Raw genomic sequence first — 20,224 nt, 5'->3', positions numbered from 1 at the left:
CCTACTGTGTGTGAAGTGGTATCACTTTGTGGTTCTGGTTTACATTCCCTAGTGACTAATAATGTTGAGCTTCTTTTCATATGCCTATTGGACATTTGTATATCTTCTTGGGAGAAATATCTATTCAAATCATTTGCCCATTTTAAAATTGGGTTCTCTTTTTTTTAATGGTTGAGTTGTAAGAGTTCTTTATATATTCTGGAAATTAGCTCCTTATCAGATGTATTATTTGCAGTTATTTTCTCCCATCTGGTAGATCATCTTTTCATTTTCTCGATGTTATCATTTGAAGCACAAAACATTTCCATTTTCATGAAGTGGAATGTATCTATTGTCATATATGATTTTGTTGTCATATCTAAGTAAAATTGCCTAACTCAAGGTCATGAATATTTATGCATATGTTTTCTTCTAAGAGCTGTATAGTTTTAGCTCTTTCATTTATATTTATGATCTGTGTTGAGTTCACTTTGATATAGGGTGTGACATAATGTTCTAAATTCGTTCTTTGGCATGTGGATATCAAATTGTTTCATCACAATTAGTTTAAAAACTATTATTTTCCCTTTGAATTGTCTTGGTAGACTTGTTGAAAATCCATTGAGCATAAAAGTGAGAGTTTACTTCTAGATTCTCAGTTCTATTCCATTGATTTATATATCTATCCTTATGGTAGGACCACCCTGTCTTGATTACTATTGCTTTGTGGTAAGTTTTGAAGTTAGAAAGTGTAAGAACTCCATTTGTTACTGTTTTTCAAGATTCTTTTGTCTGTTTTCGGTCATTACAATTTAGGATCACTTTGTCATTTTCTGCAAAGAAGCCAGGTGAGATTTTGATAGCGATTGCCTTAAGTCTGTAGATCAATGAGGGAATATTGCCATCTGAACAATGTTAAGTCTTTCAGTCAATGAACATTGAATTTATTTCCATTTATTTATGTTGTCTTTAATTTCTTTTGACAACATTTTGTACTTTTCCATATACAAGTCTGGCGTTTGTTTTGTTAAATTTATTCCCAAGATTGTTTTTCTTTTTGATACCATTGTAAATGGAATCATTTTAAGTTCATTTCAGATTGTTAATTTCTACTATAAAGAAATGCAATTGATTTTGTATATTGATATTGTATCTTGCTACATTGTACTTGTGTATTATTTCTCATAGTTTAAATAATTATTGTTAATTGACAATTTATAATTGTATATATTTATAGGGCACAAAGTAATATAATCAACCTTCCCTCTGGAAATGATACCATATTAGGGTCTCAGCAATGGCCTCTGCTGTTGGCAGGTTTCATACTCAGCTATGAGAATAGTCAGATCAGGTTGGTATGGGAAGTCAGTATTGTTGAGCTCTCACATAGTTTTGTACAAGGGCCCATTGAGCAAACATTGGGATAGCAGTGGCAGGGGAATGGGGAGGCTGAATGATATCTACAGAGATGGTCATTTTTTCCTCCCAATTATCGATAGTTTCCTCTGAAGTGGATGCCCCCAGTGGGTACACTCATTACCTGAATAAACAGATACGGACTATTTAGAAGGGAATGTGACCTGGTAGTCTTTAGATTTCAAGACCTTCCCAAAGGGTAAAAACAGGCAGAACCTTGGTTAGGGCATCCACCTTGAGGGAGTCCTGTGCCACTGTTTCTTTGCAGCCATTCCAATCCATGAACAATGTATCTTTCCATTTATTTATATCTTCATTTCTCTCATAAATGTTTTGTAGTTGTCAATGTACAAATCTAGCACATAGTTTGATTTTTTAAAAGATGTTGGTACATATATGCTTTGTGCCTACTGAATTCAGATAAACATTTCCTTATACTTCCTCCTACTTTTTTATGGTTTATATTTAATTAATTGAGATCATGAAAAGTGTTAAACTTTAGTGTACATCAGAATTACCTGGGCAGTTTGTGGAAATTGCAGGTTCTAGAACCATTTTCCTAGAAATTCTGGGTTTGTGCCAGGGACCAGGATGCTACATTCTAAACAAGCTTCCCAGGGAGTCGTTTAACATATTTTGAAAAAAATCATTTTTATACACTGTTAAAATGGTTTATGAGCTGAATTTAGAATTATCACTTCTCCTGTATTATTTAGTTTTGAATTTCAAGTTGTATTTTCGACAAGTGAAATTACTTGCCCAAGGATAAACTGGGCCAAAACCTTAGGGCTCCTGACTCAGTCGTAGTCAAGTAATTGTTAAATATATATGTCAAGTACAGTGTAAGGGATATCAGGATGAATTTTTTAAAAGTCTGTTTTGATAAGGGAATATACTGGTGGGCTAAATAAAAATGCCTGAGAGTTTTTAATATTTTTAAGAGCACTGTACCTCTTTCAGTTGCAAGTGGTTTATTATGGGAAGGGATGTTTCACACAGGGTTATCTCTGTGATTATGTATGGATAAGTCCCTTGATTTTGTATAGTAGGCCAGCCAACAAGCTTTTTAGAGAAAACTCACACTTAGAAAGGTACAAAAATTTAGATAGGGTTCACCTGTGGTACTGGAGTAGGATGTTTGGTTCAAACACAGTTCATTATCTAGTCAATAGGTTAGACTCAGGACACAGTCCCAAGTAGACCCAAAATGTCTCAAGTCCTAAGAAGAGAAATGAAGCTGTAAGCAAATATAAAATGAACTAAAAATGTTAATGGCTACTTTGCTAAGAACTGTGTAATACAGTGGGCCCCAGGAAGCCCTAGAACCGCCTGCAGTTGGAACTGTGGCCCTTTGGGGACTGTAGGGAATCAGAAGGGCTTTGTCACCATGAGTACTCCATTATATCAGCGGCTGTCAGCAGACAGTACATATACAGGGCATAGCAGAAGAGAAGTGCCCAGCAGATATGATATGATAGTATCCAGAGAAGGATGGCATCCTCTACTCAGCTGCTTGGACTTGTTCCTGGGGACAGGTGAAACCTACCTTCAGCTCTTCTTTTAAGTGTCTGACAGGGTGCTGGGTCCTGCTACTGTAAGGACAGCTCACATGTTCAATACCTCATCTGATCCGCTGTGCAGTCCTGTGAGATAAGTATTATTCCCATTTCACAGATGGCAAGACTGACCCTTACAGCAATGGATTTGTTATAACTGCCAGGTTGATACCTTTAGCTATTAGTCTCAGAGGTAATATAAATTTTACTTATCATTTTATGTTCTGGCAACAGAAATTTTAAGTGTCTTTATTACCCTCATAGGCTCACTGAACAGTTCAATTGCTTATGTATTGTTTTCTCATTTAGTTTTTCAAATTATTATTATGACAAAAGGACATATCCTTTAAGAAAAGGTGGAGATGACAGCAAAGAAAAGAAAAAGAATCACATCCTATGGTGGAGCCATAGGACACAGGAGAAAGGGTAGCAGTGCCCACTCACCTAGTTATACCTAGGGAAGACATGAGGATGGGCACAACAACAGCAGAATGGCATGGAGGTACCTACCCAGCAGATGATTGAACTCATTTTTGGCTACCATTCAGGAATAACCATTGGCTGCTTTTTAGTGTACATGCTTTCAGAGTTTTCTTTGTGCACAAATGCATTATGCAAACATTTACATTTTTATAAAAACGGGCTGATACTGTATATGCGGTTCTGCAAACTTTTTTTATTTTTATTTTTTATTTTTTTTACAATGTACCATGAACATCTTTTCCATGCACATGGGTGAAAATCCTCTACTAAAATATAGAGCACTGTAGTTGGGTCAAAAGGCTGCTGGTAACGAGATTGACATCTAAAGCAAAGTATCAGCTTAAGGTTAAAGCATTGGGCCTGGCAAATTCCTACCAGGGAAAGCAGGGCCAGCAATATTCTCATCAGAGAAGTCAGAATGGAAGGCCAAAGGCATTAAAGGTATGGGATATCGTGTAAGCCCCTCTGGCCCCTACCTCCACCCCTCACTCCCCTGACACCCCGTTGTCCCCTTGGGGCAAATGGATCCTGTACATCTCTTTGCATCCAATGAAAACCGCCCATTTTCTGTTTTTTCCTTAGCTCCTCCTGAGCCCTTGACACATCTCCACATTCTCTCATCATCTCCTCACTGCTCAGATGCCTTTCCTGTAAGTCCTCCTGAGAGTCCTTGGGGGAATCGTCTGTCCCCCTGTCCGTTTTTCTTTTTGCTTTCCGGGGCACATAATCTTCAGCCGGGCGCTTTTCGGCGGCCCGCAGCTGGCTCTCTGGCTTTGCCTGCGAGGCTGGCTTGCCCTCGCCTTGTGGCTTGCCCTCACCTTCGGACTTGCCCTGCTTTTCCTGGCTCCCCTCATCTTCCAGTTGTCCCTCATCACCTGGCTCTCCCTCATCCTCTCTCTTTCCCTCGCATTCTGTCTTCCCCTCCACGTCTGGCTTTTCTTCCTCGTCTGACTTTCCTTCATCATCAGGCTCTACTTCATCTTCTGGCTTTCCCTCGTTTTCCAGGTTTCCTTCATTTTTATTGTAGGGTTTTTCCATGTCGAGATTTCCCCTCCTTTTCCTGTCCTGGGGGATGGGAATGGAGGGAAGAGGAGACAATTAAGAGACATGGGAGACTGAGTGCGTGGGGTGGATTGCAGGTCTGGATAGTACTTGCATCTTACCCCTGGTGAGGGTTCCCCTAAGCTCACCGGGCCTGCAAGAGGGCCTTCTGCCTACCACGTAGCCTGCCACTCCTCCCACACACGTGAGCCAGCCATTGCCTGGCAGGCCCTGCCACCTTCTCTGCCCTGGTTCAGCCTGGTAAGGTGTGTGTTCATGTGACTGGGGGATGGGCAGGGGCCCCAATTTGGCCCTGGCCGGGCCCTCCACACTCTCAACCCTTATAGGGCCTTGTCCATGGAGCTCCCCTCCAACCACCTTCACGGACCTGCGGGGATTCTGGACAGGTTGCTGCTCCTTTTCGGGCCTCGCAGAGTCCTGGGAACAGACGCGCAGACCTGTGGACAGACAGGAGACAGGGGTAGGGGCTGCGCGCTCAGCAGTCGCACAGGGACTCGGTTCCCTTTCCTGAGTCCAGGCCCTGCTCATCCAACGTTTTCCTCCCCTACATCCCCCGCACCCCAGCCGCCATTTCTTTCCAGGCCTCGGGCACCAAACCAGCATGCTTTCCAAACTGCGTTTGTCTCTGTGTCCCCTTCCCCTGGAGGCAACCTGTCCCAGCGCCACCCCGTTTTTGCGGAGGTCAGATGTTTCCATGGGAGCAGATTGTGAGAGGGGGTTATTTCCAGAATACGTCTACGTTTCACTGTTGCACTGCAGGGTTGCTCCCCCATACCCCATTTCCAGCACTAAAATGGATGGAGGGCTCAGTGCAGGGGGTCGTCAAGAAGGCGGGCCAGGCTCCCCCGCCCTCACCCCCGCCCGCTCCGCATCCCCCTCCTCACCAATCTCCCGGATCCTTTCTCCACCCCCTCCCTACTCCTACTGCCAGCCACCTCCTCCTCTTCCCAGGTCCGCCGGCAGCGCCCACCTTCACACTGACCTGCCGGGACCGGGACAGGCCTGTGCCTCCTCCGGTTCGCAGAAGCCCGCTCGCTGCTCCCCCGCCGCCCGGACAGCTCAGACAGCTGGTTCTGCGCGGGCGCCGGGACCGGACCGCAGGGCGGGCTGGCAGGCGCGGGGGCTGGTGCCCACGTAGGCGCCCGGCGGGTCACGTGAGCGCCGCGTCACCCGAGCTCGGCCCCCCTTCCCTGACCCACCTCACCATCCATTCCCGAGGGGCCGGGAGGCTGGGGACGGTCGGGGTCGGGGTGTGTTTGTGTAGCAAAGGGCAGTCACGGAGAAGAAGAGGAGAGGGTGGCTTTCTGACCCCAGGTGCTTTACCTGGCGCATCTCACAGCATCCTCGCAGGGTATCTCTCTGTGATGCCCATTATCGCCAGGTGTGACAGCTGATCAAAGAGGGTACCCGACTTTGCCGAAAGCGCTCAGCCCCAGAACTCACAGACCGCTTTCAAGACCGTCTCTGCCTGACTCCAGAGCCCAGGGTGGTGGTGCCTGCCAGGAAGCTGAGCTGCCACCTTGAGTGGCGGTGTTCCTAGGGTTCTGTCCTGGGCCTCCTCTCTCCTCAGTCCTCAAGTTCTGTCTCCCTGTTCGATCTCATTCATTTCCTGTAAAGACCAATGACTTCCAGAGCTACATCTCCAGGCTATTCCCTCCCCAGAATCTCAGACCTATTTTTGCATTCCCACCAGTAATATAGTGTTTTGTTTCCCAACACCTTTCCCAACATAACCTATGACATTCTTTTAAATGTTCACTGATATGATAGTTGAGAAGTAGTATCAATGGCATTTTATATTGCCTTATCTCTGTTTAAGGACAATTTAAATATCTTTCTTTGTGAATTGTCGGTTCATGTCTTTTCCACATTTTTCTAGTGGGTTGTTGGTCTTACCTCAGTTTTCAAGTTTTCTTAATACATTAACTGTTACATATGTTGCAATTTTGTCCCCAGTTTGTTAGTTGCTTTTTGGCTTTGTTTATGGTGTTTTTCTGCCATGCATTAATAAAAGTAGTCAAATTTATTAAACTTTTATTGCCTCTAAATTTCGATTCATAGTTAAGAAATATTTTCCTACATAAGGTCCAAGAAGCATTCACCCATGTTTTCTTCTAGTATTCGTATGGTCTTCTTTACATTTAGAGTTTATATTTGTGTATGGCCTAAAGTATTCACGGATCTTTTGTTTTCTTTTTCCAATTGGTTTCTCAGTTGTTCTGGCATCAGAAAGTCCATCTTTGCTTTAGGGATTTGAGATGCCACCTTTATTACATATCAAATTTCCATATGTACTTGGAAAACTTTCTGGGCTTTCTATTCTATTTCATTGGTCTGTTTGCTATCCATATACCAGTTGAATTATAGAGCATATATAATTTCATATATCTGGTAGAGCTAGGCCCCCTCAGTAGATTCCCTTTTTTCATAAACATTCTTGTATGTTTATTTTTCTACATGAACTTCAGTATAAATTTGATTCAGATCCATTTTAATTAACGATTAGATATATCCACCTGAATGTCCCTGAAGGACCTCAAATGCAATATGTCCCAAGTGATTTTACCATCCTTCCTTGATCTTTTCCACACACAAAACTCCCCCCTCTTCGTTTCTCTTATCTTAATAGATGGCTCTAGAACCCACACTGTTGCCCAAGCAAGAAATCTGGGAATCATCCCTCATTCCCTCTTCCTCCCTGCCACCAAGTAATCTTGACCTTCTCTTCTAAATATCTCTGGATCTTCCCACTTTTCTTCCATTTCCACTCTTGCTACTTTTTTTTAGGCAAACAACTCCCCACTCCTGGTCTATGGTGGAAGATCCCTTTCTGATTTTGCTACCTCAAGTCTTGCTCTCCTTTAATATGTTCCAAAATATTATATATCATAGTGTCCCACTGCCTTTTTCTGTTTCATCTTCATTGCAGTACTTGAAGTAGGTAGGTCACTAATTACCTCTTATACAGAAACCACTTCACAAGCCAGGTTAAAAAGGGCCTTGGTCTTTAGCCTGATTATTTTCAGATCAACTTTTAGCAGTTATTGAAGATCTAAAGTAAATTCTAAATTTTGAAATAATTGAAAAGAAATGTGCCTGTTGGATAATTAGACAATTAGGATACCAGATTCCTGGATGGGATGATGATTCAGTCTTGTAAAGCTGTGAATTTTATCACTCCTGCCCCCCACCCTGCCGGCATTTGGAAGTTTGGTAGATTTTCCTTCAAAAGTCTCTTAAAAAAAATCAAATGGAAAAGGATAGGCAAGAAATTAATAAAAGTCATGATAAAGGGGTTCTAGTTGTTTAACGTATGAGAGCTCGTAATAATCCAAACAGTATGGCACAGGTCCAAAAATAGAAATTTAGTGAAGAAAAGGCAAGAATGCTCTTCTACACACTTAGGTTTTAATGAGCTTTTAATATACAGATTAGGTGGCATTTCAACCTAGTGCGAAAGCTGGGCTAGGCTTTGTTGAGTGCAATACATTGAGTTTTTGCTCTAACTAAATTTGTATGAACACCACAACCCAGATGTCTAAACCCAAGAGAGATTATTTCATGTTTATTATCATCCTCATCAATAGGTGTTGAATTCCTTTATGTACATGACATCACATGGTCACCATATAACGTATACTATAGCAACCAGTCTATTTACTGTGGAGATCAACAGCTAAAATACCAGCTTTGCCACTTACTAGTTGTGTCAACCTAGAAAAGTTACTAAAATTCTGTGAGCTTTAGTTTTCTCTTCTAGAAAATGGGAGTAAGATTTTCTGTATTAGGATTATTGTGAATTATAAATAAAAATGGCTATATAAAGTGTTTAGCACATAGTAGACCTTCAACAAATAGTTCCTTCAACCTCCCATAAAATACATGATTTTGCAATAAAAATTTGCATAGCTGGCCAGGCGCGGTGGCTCACGCCTGTAATCCCAGCACTTTGGGAGGCCGAGGCGGGCAGATCATGAGGTCAGGAGATCGAGACCATCCTGGCTAATATGGTGAAACCCTGTCTCTACTAAAAATACAAAAAATTAGCCGAGCATGGTGGCAGGCACCTGTAGTCCCAGCTTCTCAGGAGGCTGAGGCAGGAGAATGGCGTGAACTCAGGAGGTGGAGCTTGCAGTGAACCGAGATAGCGCCACTGCACTCCAGCCTGGGTGACAGAGTGAGACTCCATCTCAAAAAATAAAAAAAATAAAATTAAAAAATTAAAAAAATTGCATAGCTATCAGAGGCATCATTTGGAAATATAGTAAGAGGAACCATATATACTATATGAGCTTCAGCGTTATCAGATCAATAGATTATGAGATGGAAAAAAATACTGCACCATCAGTTGTTATTCTGCCCCATTATTTTAACTTCTAGATAAACATCTGGGAAGCACAGGTATATGAGACACAGAAACACAAGGCACTGTGGATGCCTCTTCTGTCTGGACAGAAAACTGGAGTCAGGAGACCTCTCTGAGTCCCCAGAGACAGAATCATCACTACTGTGTGTCCTTGGGTAAGTCACTCCTAATGTGCTGACATCACCTCTGTAACACACCAAAATCTTCACATCTTGGGCACTCAATAAAAGGCAATCATAACTATTTCTTATATATCTACTGGGGTATGTCAGGATGAGGGAGACAAAGGCCAACCACAAGGAAACAATACTTTCCTCTAGAGACCTTTGGGAACCTCACTATTAACTGAGTGCCTGTCATATGCCCTACACGGGGATAGCTGCTTTATGTAGGACAGTGGGGTATCCCAAGTACCCTCTCAACAGCCTGTGAGTAAAGAGTCTTTGCCCCATTAGATGAATGAGAAACCCAAGGCTCAGAGAGATTTAAGTAAACTGTTCAAGGTTACACAAGCTGGTTACTGCCAGGCTTGAGAACCAACCTAGGTCTTAGAATGAGGACTACTATCTCAATATGTCCCTATGTTATCTCCCATTTTCTCTACTCAACTTCCTTCCCTGTGATCACTGATGAATCAATAATTATTTCTCAGGGACCTACTGATATCTAGCACTTTACCGTGTTCTTTAAGTGAAAAGGGCTAGGTATCAGAGGAGGAAGATCTTTCACCTTGGTGAATGATATGCTCTCTGGGTAGCAGAAAGCCTCTTCATATAAGGCCACTTGGAGAAAGAGCTAAAGGAAAAGTCACTAGGCCAGTGACTTTGGGCCACTGTCAATGGGCCAATAGGAGCTCAGAGAAGGCAATGGCCAGGGTTGCTGGAAATAAACAGAGAAAGCTTCAAGGAGGAAAAGGACCTTGACTTGGGCCTCAGATAATGGGTGGGACCTAGAAGGAGGTAGGGAGGGAAAACTCAGCTGTTTGACTATAGTTCCTGGTCTTACATTAATTATACCGGCCTATCTTTATTAAATGGTCAGGTTGCCCCAACTTGAAATCAAGGTCTCAGACATCTGATTTCTCCCTCTCCCACAGACAAAGCCCTACTTCCTGCTTCACTGTATCTCCTGAATCTGTCACTACCTTAGAGCTTCACCATTTCTCATTTGAACTCTTAAAATAATCTCTTCTCTAGTTTTCCTGCTTCCAGCCCTGCCCCTTCCTTCAGATAAATCTTGCATATTACCATCAAATTAAACTTTACTCTTCCCTGCTTTTAACTGCCATTCTCCTGCTTGAAGGCGCTGACAGTATACCTACCACCCACAGAGTAAATCCTGCACTCTTCATCCTGACATTCAGCATCCATCAGAATTGAGCCCCAGGACACACATTCCCAACCTAGTCATGCACTTCTCTGCCCTCACTCACTGTACCCCAAGTATGCTTTATTCTTCCCTCTCATTGTCCTCATGTGTCATTTACTTCCTGCCAACTGCCTTCTTATTCCCCCTAGAGGTCCTGGTCCTGCTCATTCTTACAGGCCCAACCCTCATCACTCAGCCTCTGAAGCCACCCTAGCTGGAAATGATCTTTCCCTCCCCTGTTACAGCTACACATAGGGTCTCTACCCTTCATGTTGCCCTTAACAAAGGTTTTTGTACCATATACCCTTGTACTTTTCCATGTCTCTGTGTGTGTGTGTGTGTGTGTGTGCGCGCACACATGTGCACTGGGAAAGAGTAGTGGTAGCTCATCAGGGAGATGGTCAGATGTGGGAGATCAGATGTGATCTTGTCCTGCTTCTGTGGTCCCTATGCTGATACATGGTGATTTGCTCAGAAAATCTCAGTCTCAGAAGCTGTTTTCCAATTGACTCATAGCTGAACCTGCTTTCTGGGTTCACAAAGGTTGGAGTAGAGGCTTATTAACTCCTCTTCTGTTTAATGGACTTTTGATATAAAAAGAAATCAATCATATTCTGAAAGAAGAGCCATCCCTGAACCCTCAAGTCTAGATCCCTTATCTGTTATTTTAGCACCGTTATTTCCCCGTTGTTAACACTCTTTAGGTTTTGTAATTGGCTCTTTCCATTTCGTATCCCCCTATAAGGCCCTTAAAGATGGAGACTGTGCCATGTTCATCTTTGCATCCTCTTGCATGATTATTCAAATACCCGTTGATGAAAACAGGTATATGTGTGTGTGTGTGTGTGTGTGTGTGTGTGTGTGTGTATGTGTATGTGTGTGTGTGTGTATATATATATATATATATATCTGCTTCTGGTAATGGCGAACTAGATGATTTAGAGCAACCCACCCATTGAAAAAAACTACAAAAAGTCAGATCTCTAAAAGGCTACAAAGTTAATACAATCGTGAGGAATTACTATGTTATACTATAAGAGAACAGAAGCATCCAGAGAGGTAAGCCTAGGACTTAGAGCTATATTTTTATTGAAGGCATCTGTGGTTAAGTAATAAGCCTGTGCTAAACTGCTTGGAACTTATGGCACATTCAAGGTGCTATAGTAACAGAAATCAGAGCCCAAGGCCCATCAAAAGGGGTGGAGGGTTTCCTGACAAACCATCACCCATAGTATGCTGGGAACCTCAAATGTTTATACCTTCAGGGAAATTGTAATCCAAAAATATACTGGCCCTTACAAAGTCTTGTAACTTGGCTTTGCATCATCTGGGTGGACTACTGAACTGTAAGCTCTGAACAAATATTATGGTGGTAACAGACAGGAAGCACTTTTTTGTTTTTGAGACAGTCTCGCCTGTCACCCAGGCTGGAGTACAATGGTGAAATCTCAGCTCACTGCAACCTCCACCTCCCGGGTTCAAGCGATTCTCATGCTTCAGCCTCCTAAGTAGCTGGGATTACAGGTGTGTGCCACCACGCCCAGCTAATTTTTTTGTGTTTTTAGTAGAGACGGGGTTTCACCATGTTGATCAGGCTGGTCTCAAACTCCTGACCTTGTGATCCACCCACCTCGGCTTCCCAAAGTGCTGGGATTACAGGTGTGAGCCACCGCGCCCGGCCAGGAAGCACTCTTATGGGCCTGACCAATGCAAATAAAATCTTCTCTAGAGTAAGATTTTTATCATCTTAGGCCTTAAATTATTACAACAATTCAAATACAATATCCACACACAAAGGTAACCAGGGGCATGAAAAAAAATACGTTATGAGTAAGAAATAGAAACAACAGGCAACAGAAATAGATCAATATGATTTGAATTATTTGATTTATCAGGTACGGGTTATTAAACCACAATACTTACTGTATTCAGATAAATAAAATCTCATCTTGAAGATTTCAATATAAATAAATAAAAAGGAAATAAATAAAATTCATATTTAAAATCTTCCAAAATGTTTCTGACCAAGAAGATTTTAGACCCAGATAACTTCACTAGTGAAGAAAATAATATCCATCCAACACAGTCTTCTAGAGAATTAAAAAAGAGAGAATACTCTGCAAGTCATTTTAAGATTTGGTATAACCTTAATATCAAAACCTGACAAGGTCATTATGGGAAAAGAAAAATATAGGTCAATGTAACTCATTGACATAACTGAAAAAAATTTAAAGAAGAAAGATTCTGACCATATATGAGAATAATAATATACTACATACAAGTTAAGGTATTCCAGAAATGAAAGATTGGTATATTTGAAAGTCAATTAATGTAATTTACCACATTAAAAGAATAAAGTCTAACAATCATGATTATTTTAATAGGTGAAGAAAAAAAGTATTTATAATAGAAGCCCTTATTAAATGGGAAGAGACAGAAGGGGACTTCCTTGATTTGTTAGAATATGTCTATAAAACACATAGAGCAAACATAAAATATAATGGTGAGTATAGAAAGCTTTCTGTTTGAAATTGAAACTGAGATAAGGAAGCCGCAGATCTTTTTAAAATTTGACTGTAGGTCCTAGGCCAGCGGGGAAAAAAAAAAAAAAAAAAGATGAAGACAGGAAGGCAAAAGGAAGGAAGGAAGGGAAGAAGAAAGAAACGGTAGAGAATTGGAAAAGAAGAAATCAAACTATCATGCACAGAAAACGACTGTAATTTAGGAAATCTAAAAGAGTCCATATATAAAAATTTTGGAATGAATAAATGAGTTCATCAAGTGGTCTGGATATGACAATATACAAAGTTCAGTTGCATTTCTTAGTCAGCAAAAAAACAGTTACAAAATGGAAGTTTTAAATCCAATACATGATGAATGTTACTGAGATCTTCAAATAAATAAATGGAATATATACCATGGTCATGGGTTGGAAGACTCAGTGTTAGGAAGATGTCAGTTCTCTCCTAACTGACCTGTAATTACAATTCAATCCTAAACAAAACTCCTTCATTCTCTCCTTCCCTTCTTCCTTTCACGGAACTTGACAAACTGATTCTAAAGATTATATACGAACACAAAAAATCAAGAATAACTTACACATTACTGAAAAAATACCAATCTGGAGGACTTTGCTCTGTCTACTAAACACCAAAACTTATTATAAAATCTAAATATTGACACATGTTATAAAGTCATAGTAATTTATTGTGATACTAATCCAAGGATAGCCAAAGAGACCAATGGAATCAAAGAGAGATCCCAGAAACAGACCCATGCATTACGGATTGCTGATTTATAATAAACGTGCATTGTTAAGCATTGGAGGAAAGGATAACTTTTATCAAATGACACTGAATGTACTGCAATATATAATATGGAAAATGTAAATCTTTACCCCTACCTCACATTAAACATGTGATGGTTAATTTTATGTGTTAACTTGACTGGGCCACAGAATGCCCAGACATTTGTTCAAATGTTATCCTGGGGTATTTCTGGATGACATTAACATTTTAATTGGTAGACAGAATAAAACAAATTGCCCTTCCTAACATGGATGGGCCTCATCCAACCAATTGAAGACCTGAATAAAATACAAAGGCTGATAAGAGGGAACTTCTGTCTGACTGTTTGAACTGGGACATTGGTCTTTTCTTGACTTCATACTTGAACAGAAAAATCAACTGTCCTTGGGTCTTGAGCCTGTCTCGAACTTACTGACTACAGATCTTGGGATTTCTCAGCCTTCATAATCACATGAGCCAATTCCTTGTAATCTCTCTCTCTCTCTCTCTCTGTCTCTCTCTCTCTCTCTCTCTCTCTCTGTGTGTGTATGTAATATATATGCTATATATATTTGCTATAGATTGGTTCTGTTTCTCTGAAAAACCCTAATGCAATACACAAAAACTAATTTGTGGTCAATTATACATCTGTCTTCTAGAAAATAATATAGAATATCTTTATAACTATGATGTAGGCGCAGACTTTTTAAACTGGACACAAGAGTACTCATCATAAAGGAAAAAACTGATAACTATCATTCCATTGAAATTAAGACATTCCATTAGTCAAATGACACCACAAAGAGAGTAAAAAGGCATGCCACAGAGTTGGTGAGCTATTTGCAATACATGTCACTGACAAAGAGCTCAGATGCAGAATATATTTTTAAAGTCCTACAAATTAGTACGAAAAAGACACATGAGCCAATAGTAGAATGGGAATAATACAACCACTTCGTAAAACAGGATATCCAAATTGTCCAAAAAATTGAAAGTGTGCTCAGCTTCATTAGTTATCAATGAAATGAAAAAGGCAGATAATAAGCAATGGTGGTGATGTAGAGCGCCAAGAACTCTTATCACTACTGATGGAAGTGTAAACTGATACAACCAATTTGGAAGTTTGGCATCATATATTACAATTAAACATGCAATTCTCCTCATAGATAACTACCCAACAGAAAGTTGTGTACATGTACACTGAGAGTTATATATAAGAATTTTCATAGCTGTATTATATATAATATTGAAAAGCTGGAAATAAGCTAAATTTATATGAAGAACAAAACAATAGCATAAACTGTGATATGTTCAATAACAGTGTACTATACATCAATGCAAATAAATTAATTACATCTAAACATAAAAACATGGATTCATATCATAAATATAATGTTTTAGCTCAGGCTGCCATAACAAAATACTATGGCTTATAAAAAAAAAACAAATTTATTTCTCATAGTTCTGGAGGCTGGGAAGTACAGGATCAAGGTGATAGATTCAGTGTCTGGTGGGGGCCCTCTTCCTCACAGATGGCTGTTTTTCACTGTAACCTCACATGATAGAAGAGTGAGGGAGCTCTCTGGGGTCTCTTTAATAAGGGCACTAATCCCTTCCAGTGGCGCCAACTCCTAATATCATCACCCTGGAAGTTTGGATTTCAACATGTAATTTTTTGGGGGAAGGACATGAACATTTAGTTTCATTGTATATAGTATTGAATAAAATATGCCAGCCGTAAAAAATACATGCTGTATAGTTCCATTTATATGGAGTTCACAAAACAGGCAATATCCTAAACTATACTGCTTAGGATGTAAAATATAAAGAAAAACAAGGAAATGGTTACCATAAATTTCAGGATTATTATTAGCTCTAGTGGGAAGGAAGGGGGATGACTGGAGGGGACATCAATGGCATTTCTGGACTGCTAACAGTATTCTATTTCTTGACATGAGTGGTGATTACCCCGTTTTTCATTTTGTAATAAATAATTTAGCTCGACATCTTGTGTATGCGTGTGACTCTATATGTGTGCTGTCTTTCATGATCAAATGTTAAAATGGCAGAACCACAGGAGAAACAAATTCACAACCATAATGAGAAACTTAATATGTTAAGTTTCAATTGTTAAGTTATCAATAACTGATAGAGCAAGCAGATAAAAATTCAGAAATGATAAAGATGCTTGGAACAATTTGACAAACTTTTCTAAAGGACATACACAGAACTCTGAACCCCGTAAATGTAGGCATGAAACATTTTTACAAAAATTGACTATTAGGTCATAAGGATGTCTCAATAAATACAAAAGGATTGCAGTTATACACATGTTCTCTGACCCTCAAAACACTTATACAGAGATCAATAATCAATAGCAAAAAGAAAACTAGAAAATTTCCATATTTGGGAATATTTTGCCCTTTTCTCACATCATTCCTCCTGGCATTTTGTACTAAGAGAATTTGATTTCGTGTTAGAGAACTCAGGCTCTATGACGGGCATACTTTTTGGCCCAATATAACTAGTGGGGATTACAAGTGAAAGGAGAGTCATCAAATCTACTGTAAATATGGGATAATTGAGATTTGGAATGGTCAAAAAATGGTTCCAAGATCAAAGAGCTGATAGTAAGTGGTAGGGATGGGACTGGAACTCATGACCCCAATAGTCCATGATCTTAAGATACTCTGCCAGACTGCATCTCTCATATCCTGTGAGTTGTATGTGTGGTGATGGGCAGGAGTCAGCTACTTTGTGCTCCATTCTGAAGACAAAAAGACAGCTGGTCCTGGAACCTAAGTCTGTGGACTCACAGCTATTCTCAGTAAACTCAATGACTGGCCTGTGTAATTTAGGAGGGCCCTGCTCTCTACATCTCAGAGCTTTTTTCATAACAAATATCTACTCTCTAGGGGTAAAGATTTTACCAGAGCTCTGTCTCAGAGCTGTGGGGTAACAGTGATTACCTAACTCCATCACCCTCTATGCTTCTTGTGTCATCTAAGGGGAGGATCGACGCTATACAAAAAGAAACACTTGCGGAGGTCACAGGCCAGAGACATAGGTCCACTAAAAGATGGAGATTTAATTGGAATATTATAGAATACTCCCTACCCCCAATGTCTTATCACTACACCATCAGGGCTCTAGTATAACAGTAAATTACAATGGAAAGAGCTGCAAAAACTAGAGTCTCTCTGTTTGGGAAGCCCAAAGTCAAGAGGGGAGACAAAAACAACACTGAGAAATTTGACGCCTCTAGCACCTACAGCAATAGCAAGCATTAATCAAAGCACAACTCCTAGCCAGATTAACATAGCTCCTTACACCGGAGGGTTATTTACCTTATTTACCTCAGTTCCTATATACGTGATATAGTATGTCTGGTTTTTAACAAAAAATTACAAGACAGCAAAAGGCAAGGGGAAAAAACGTTCTGAAGAAACAAAGCAAGCTTTAGAACCAGACTCAGATATGATACAGTTTTTGAAATTGTAAGACAAAGAATTTAAAATAACTATGATCAGAACGGGTGTGGTGGCTCATGCCTGTAATTCTAGCACTTTAGAAGGCCAAGGTGGGAGGATCACTTGAGGCCAGGAGTTCAAGACCAGTCTGGGCAACAGAGCAAGATTTCGTCTCTTAAAAAAAAAATTAGCTGGGCATGGTGGTGCCTGCCTGTAGTCCTAGCTACTTGGGATGCTGAGGCAGAAGGATTGCTCGAGCCCAGGAGTTTGAGGCTACAGTGAGCTGTGATCATGCCACCACATGCCAGCCTGGGCAGCAGAGCAATATCTTATCTCTAAAGAAGTAAAAATAATAAATAAAGTAACTATGGTCAATACATTAAGGGCACTAATGGAAAAAATAGACAACATGCCAGAATAGATGGGTAATGAAGCTAGAGAGAAGGAAATGCCAAGAAAGACTCAAAAGAAAATACTAGAAATTAAAAAGTAAACTAACAGAAACAAGGAATGCCTTTGATAGGTTCATCAATGGACTAGACATAGCTGAGGAAAAAGATAAATGAGCTAAAGATATGTCAGTAGAAACCTCTCAAACTGAAATGCAAATAGAAAAAAAGTAAAAAATAGAACGTAATATCCAAGAACTATGGGACAATTTCAAGACAAGTAACATATGCTAAATTGGAATACCAGAAGAAGGAATAGAGAATGAAGCAGAAGAAATATTTGAAGTAATGGCAGATAACTTTCCAAAATTAATAGACACCAAACAATACATCCAAGAAGTTCAGTGGACAACGGGCAGAATAAATACCAAAAGAAAACACCAGTACACCTAGGCATATAATATTCAAACTGCATAAAACCAAAAACAAAGAGGAAATTCCCGAGACCAGCTTGGTCGTGGAGACCCTAGCCCAGTGGCGCTAGAGGAATTAAAGACACATACACAGAAATATGGCATGTGGAGTGGGAAATCAGGGGTCTCACAGCCTTCAGAGCTGAGAGCTCCAAACAGAGATTTACCCACATATTTATTGACAGCAAGCCAGTGATAAGCATTGTTCTATAGATTATAGATTATAGATTTACTAAAAGTATTCCTTATGGGAAACAAAGGGATGGGCCAAAACAAAGGGATGGGCTCTCGCTAGTTATCTGCAGCAGGAACATGTCCTTAAGGCACAGATCGCTCATGCTATTATTTGTGGCTTAGGAATGCCTTTAAGCGGTTTTCTGCCCTGGATGGGCCAGGTGTTCCTTGCCCTCATTCCGGTAAACCCACAGCCTTCAGCGTGAGCGTTATGGCCATCACAAACATGTCACAGTATTGCAGAGATTTTGTTTATGGCCAGTTTTGGGGCCAGTTTATGGCCAGATTTGGGGGCCTATCCCCAGCAGGAAATAATGAAAGAAACCAGAGGGGAAAAAAACACCTTACCTGTGGAAGAACAAGGATAAGAACTGCAGTGGAATTGTCACCAGAAACCATGCAAGCAAGAAGAGAGTAAAGTGAAATACTTAAACTGTTGAAAGAAAAAACAACCAACCTAAAATTATTTTTTTATTTTTTATTTTTTTTGAGACAGAGTCTTACCCTGGCTCGGGCTAGAGTGCAGTGGTGCAATCATGGCCCTCTGCAGCCTCGACTTCCTGGGCTCAAGCAATCCTCCCACCTCAGCCTCCTGAGTCTCAGCTGGGACTACAGGCACATGTTACCATGCCAGGCTAATTTTTGTATATTTTTGTAAAGACAGAGTTTCCACATTTTGCCCAGGCTGGTCTCAAACTGCTGAGCTAAATGATCCACTCACCTTGGCCTCCCACAGTGCTGGGATTACAGTTGTGCACCACTGTATCCAGCCTAAAATTCTATATCCAGCAAAATTATCCTTCAAAAGTGAAGGAGAAATAAAATAAATACTTTCTCAGACAAACAAAAACTGATGGAATTCAGCACCAGCAAGCCTGCCCTTTAAGAAATGTTAAAAGATTTTCTTTAGGCAACTTAGATCTACATAAAGAATGAAAGAGGATTAGAAATGAAATAAATGAAAGTAAAGAAAAATATTTATTTTTCTTATTCTTAATTGATCTAAAAGATAACTGAAGAAATAATAGCAACAATATACTGCGTGATTATAGTGTATGAGTAATTGAAATGAATGACAAATGCTCTGCATTAAGGTATGTGCACTACATACAAGTTAAACGGAAGAGTGTTATTTGAAAGTGGACTTGGTCGGGCGCGGTGGCTCACGTCTGTAATCCCAGCACTTTGGGGAGCTGAGGCAGGTGGATCAAGAGGTCAGGAGATCGAGACCATCCTGGCTAACACGGCGAAACCTTCTAGTGAAAATACAAAAATTAGCGGGGCAAGGTGGCACACACCTATAGTCCCAGCTACTGGGGAGGCTGAAGCAGGAGAATCACTTGAACCCGGGAGGCAGAGGTTGCAGTGAGCTGAGATTGCACCATTGCCCTCCAGCCTGGGTGACAGAGCGAGACTCTTCTCAAAAAAATAAAAAATAAAAAAAAGAAAGTGGACTTAGATTGGTTAATATATAATAAACTCAAGAGAAATCACTAAAAGTTGTTTAAAAAAGTATAGCTGATACACTAAGAGAGGAGACAAAATAAAATCATGTAAAATAATTAAAACCAGAGAAGGCAAAAAAAAGAAACCTTGGACAACAAATAGAAAACTGTTACAAACATGGTTGATATTAATCCAAACTCTAAATGTGAGGGGTCAAAATACACCAGTTGAAGACAGAATTTGTCAGAGTGAATTTAAAAAAAAAACCAACTAGGCCAAGCGCAGTGGCTCACGCCCGTAATCCTAGCACTTTGGAAGGCCAAGGTGAGCAGATCACTTGAGCCCAGAAGTTTGAGACCAGGCTAGGAAACATGGCGAAACCCCATCTCTACAAAAAATACAAAAATGTGCCAGGTATGGTGGCATGTGTCTATGGCCGCAGCTACTCAGGAGCCTGGGGTAGGAGGCTCGATCGAGCCCAAGAGACCAAGGCTGCAGTGAGCCATGATCATGCCACTGCACTCCAGCCTAGGTGACAGAATAAGACCCTATCACAAAAAAAAGAAAAAAAAACCCAACTACATGTTGTCTACAAGAAACCCACTTTAAACATAAGACTGAGAGGTTAAACATAAAGCAATGGAGAAAGATATATCATACTACACTAATGAAAAGAAAGCTGAAGTAGCTATATA

The 20,224-nt window shown here is 40.4% G+C and overlaps 2 protein-coding genes across 6 annotated transcripts in view; one reads left to right on the top strand and one right to left on the bottom strand.

Annotated features, from left to right (window-relative positions):
• The window catches only part of LOC696900 (ras-related protein Rab-40A-like), a 133,391-nt gene that overhangs the window by 15,589 nt on the left and 97,578 nt on the right, over nt 1-20,224 (top strand). For all 3 annotated transcript variants that reach the window (XR_013413035.1, XR_013413036.1, XM_077989265.1), the window contains exon 2: nt 8,877-9,017. The gene's annotated coding sequence lies outside the window, so the exon portion shown is untranslated. The remainder of the gene's footprint in view (nt 1-8,876; nt 9,018-20,224) is intronic.
• TCEAL3 (transcription elongation factor A like 3) lies at nt 3,608-5,573 on the bottom strand. 3 transcript variants are annotated; one of them, XM_077989275.1, is made up of 3 exons: nt 5,467-5,573; nt 4,864-4,933; nt 3,608-4,499 (listed from the first exon to the last, which is right to left on the bottom strand). In XM_077989275.1, the coding sequence occupies exon 3, from the start codon at nt 4,470-4,472 to the stop codon at nt 3,870-3,872; it is 603 nt and encodes a 200-aa protein (XP_077845401.1). In that variant the 5' UTR covers nt 4,473-4,499; nt 4,864-4,933; nt 5,467-5,573; the 3' UTR covers nt 3,608-3,869. The 3 variants fall into 3 exon arrangements, with proteins under 3 accessions (XP_077845401.1, XP_077845403.1, XP_077845402.1); XM_077989277.1 differs by having other exon boundaries at nt 3,608-4,494; XM_077989276.1 differs by having other exon boundaries at nt 3,608-4,494; nt 5,479-5,573.

Source organism: Macaca mulatta, chromosome X, assembly GCF_049350105.2.
Source record: "Macaca mulatta isolate MMU2019108-1 chromosome X, T2T-MMU8v2.0, whole genome shotgun sequence".
Lineage (NCBI taxonomy): Eukaryota > Metazoa > Chordata > Mammalia > Primates > Cercopithecidae > Macaca > Macaca mulatta.
The sequence above is the reverse complement of the archived record's forward strand: the minus strand, read 5'-3'. Positions and strand labels throughout refer to the sequence as shown.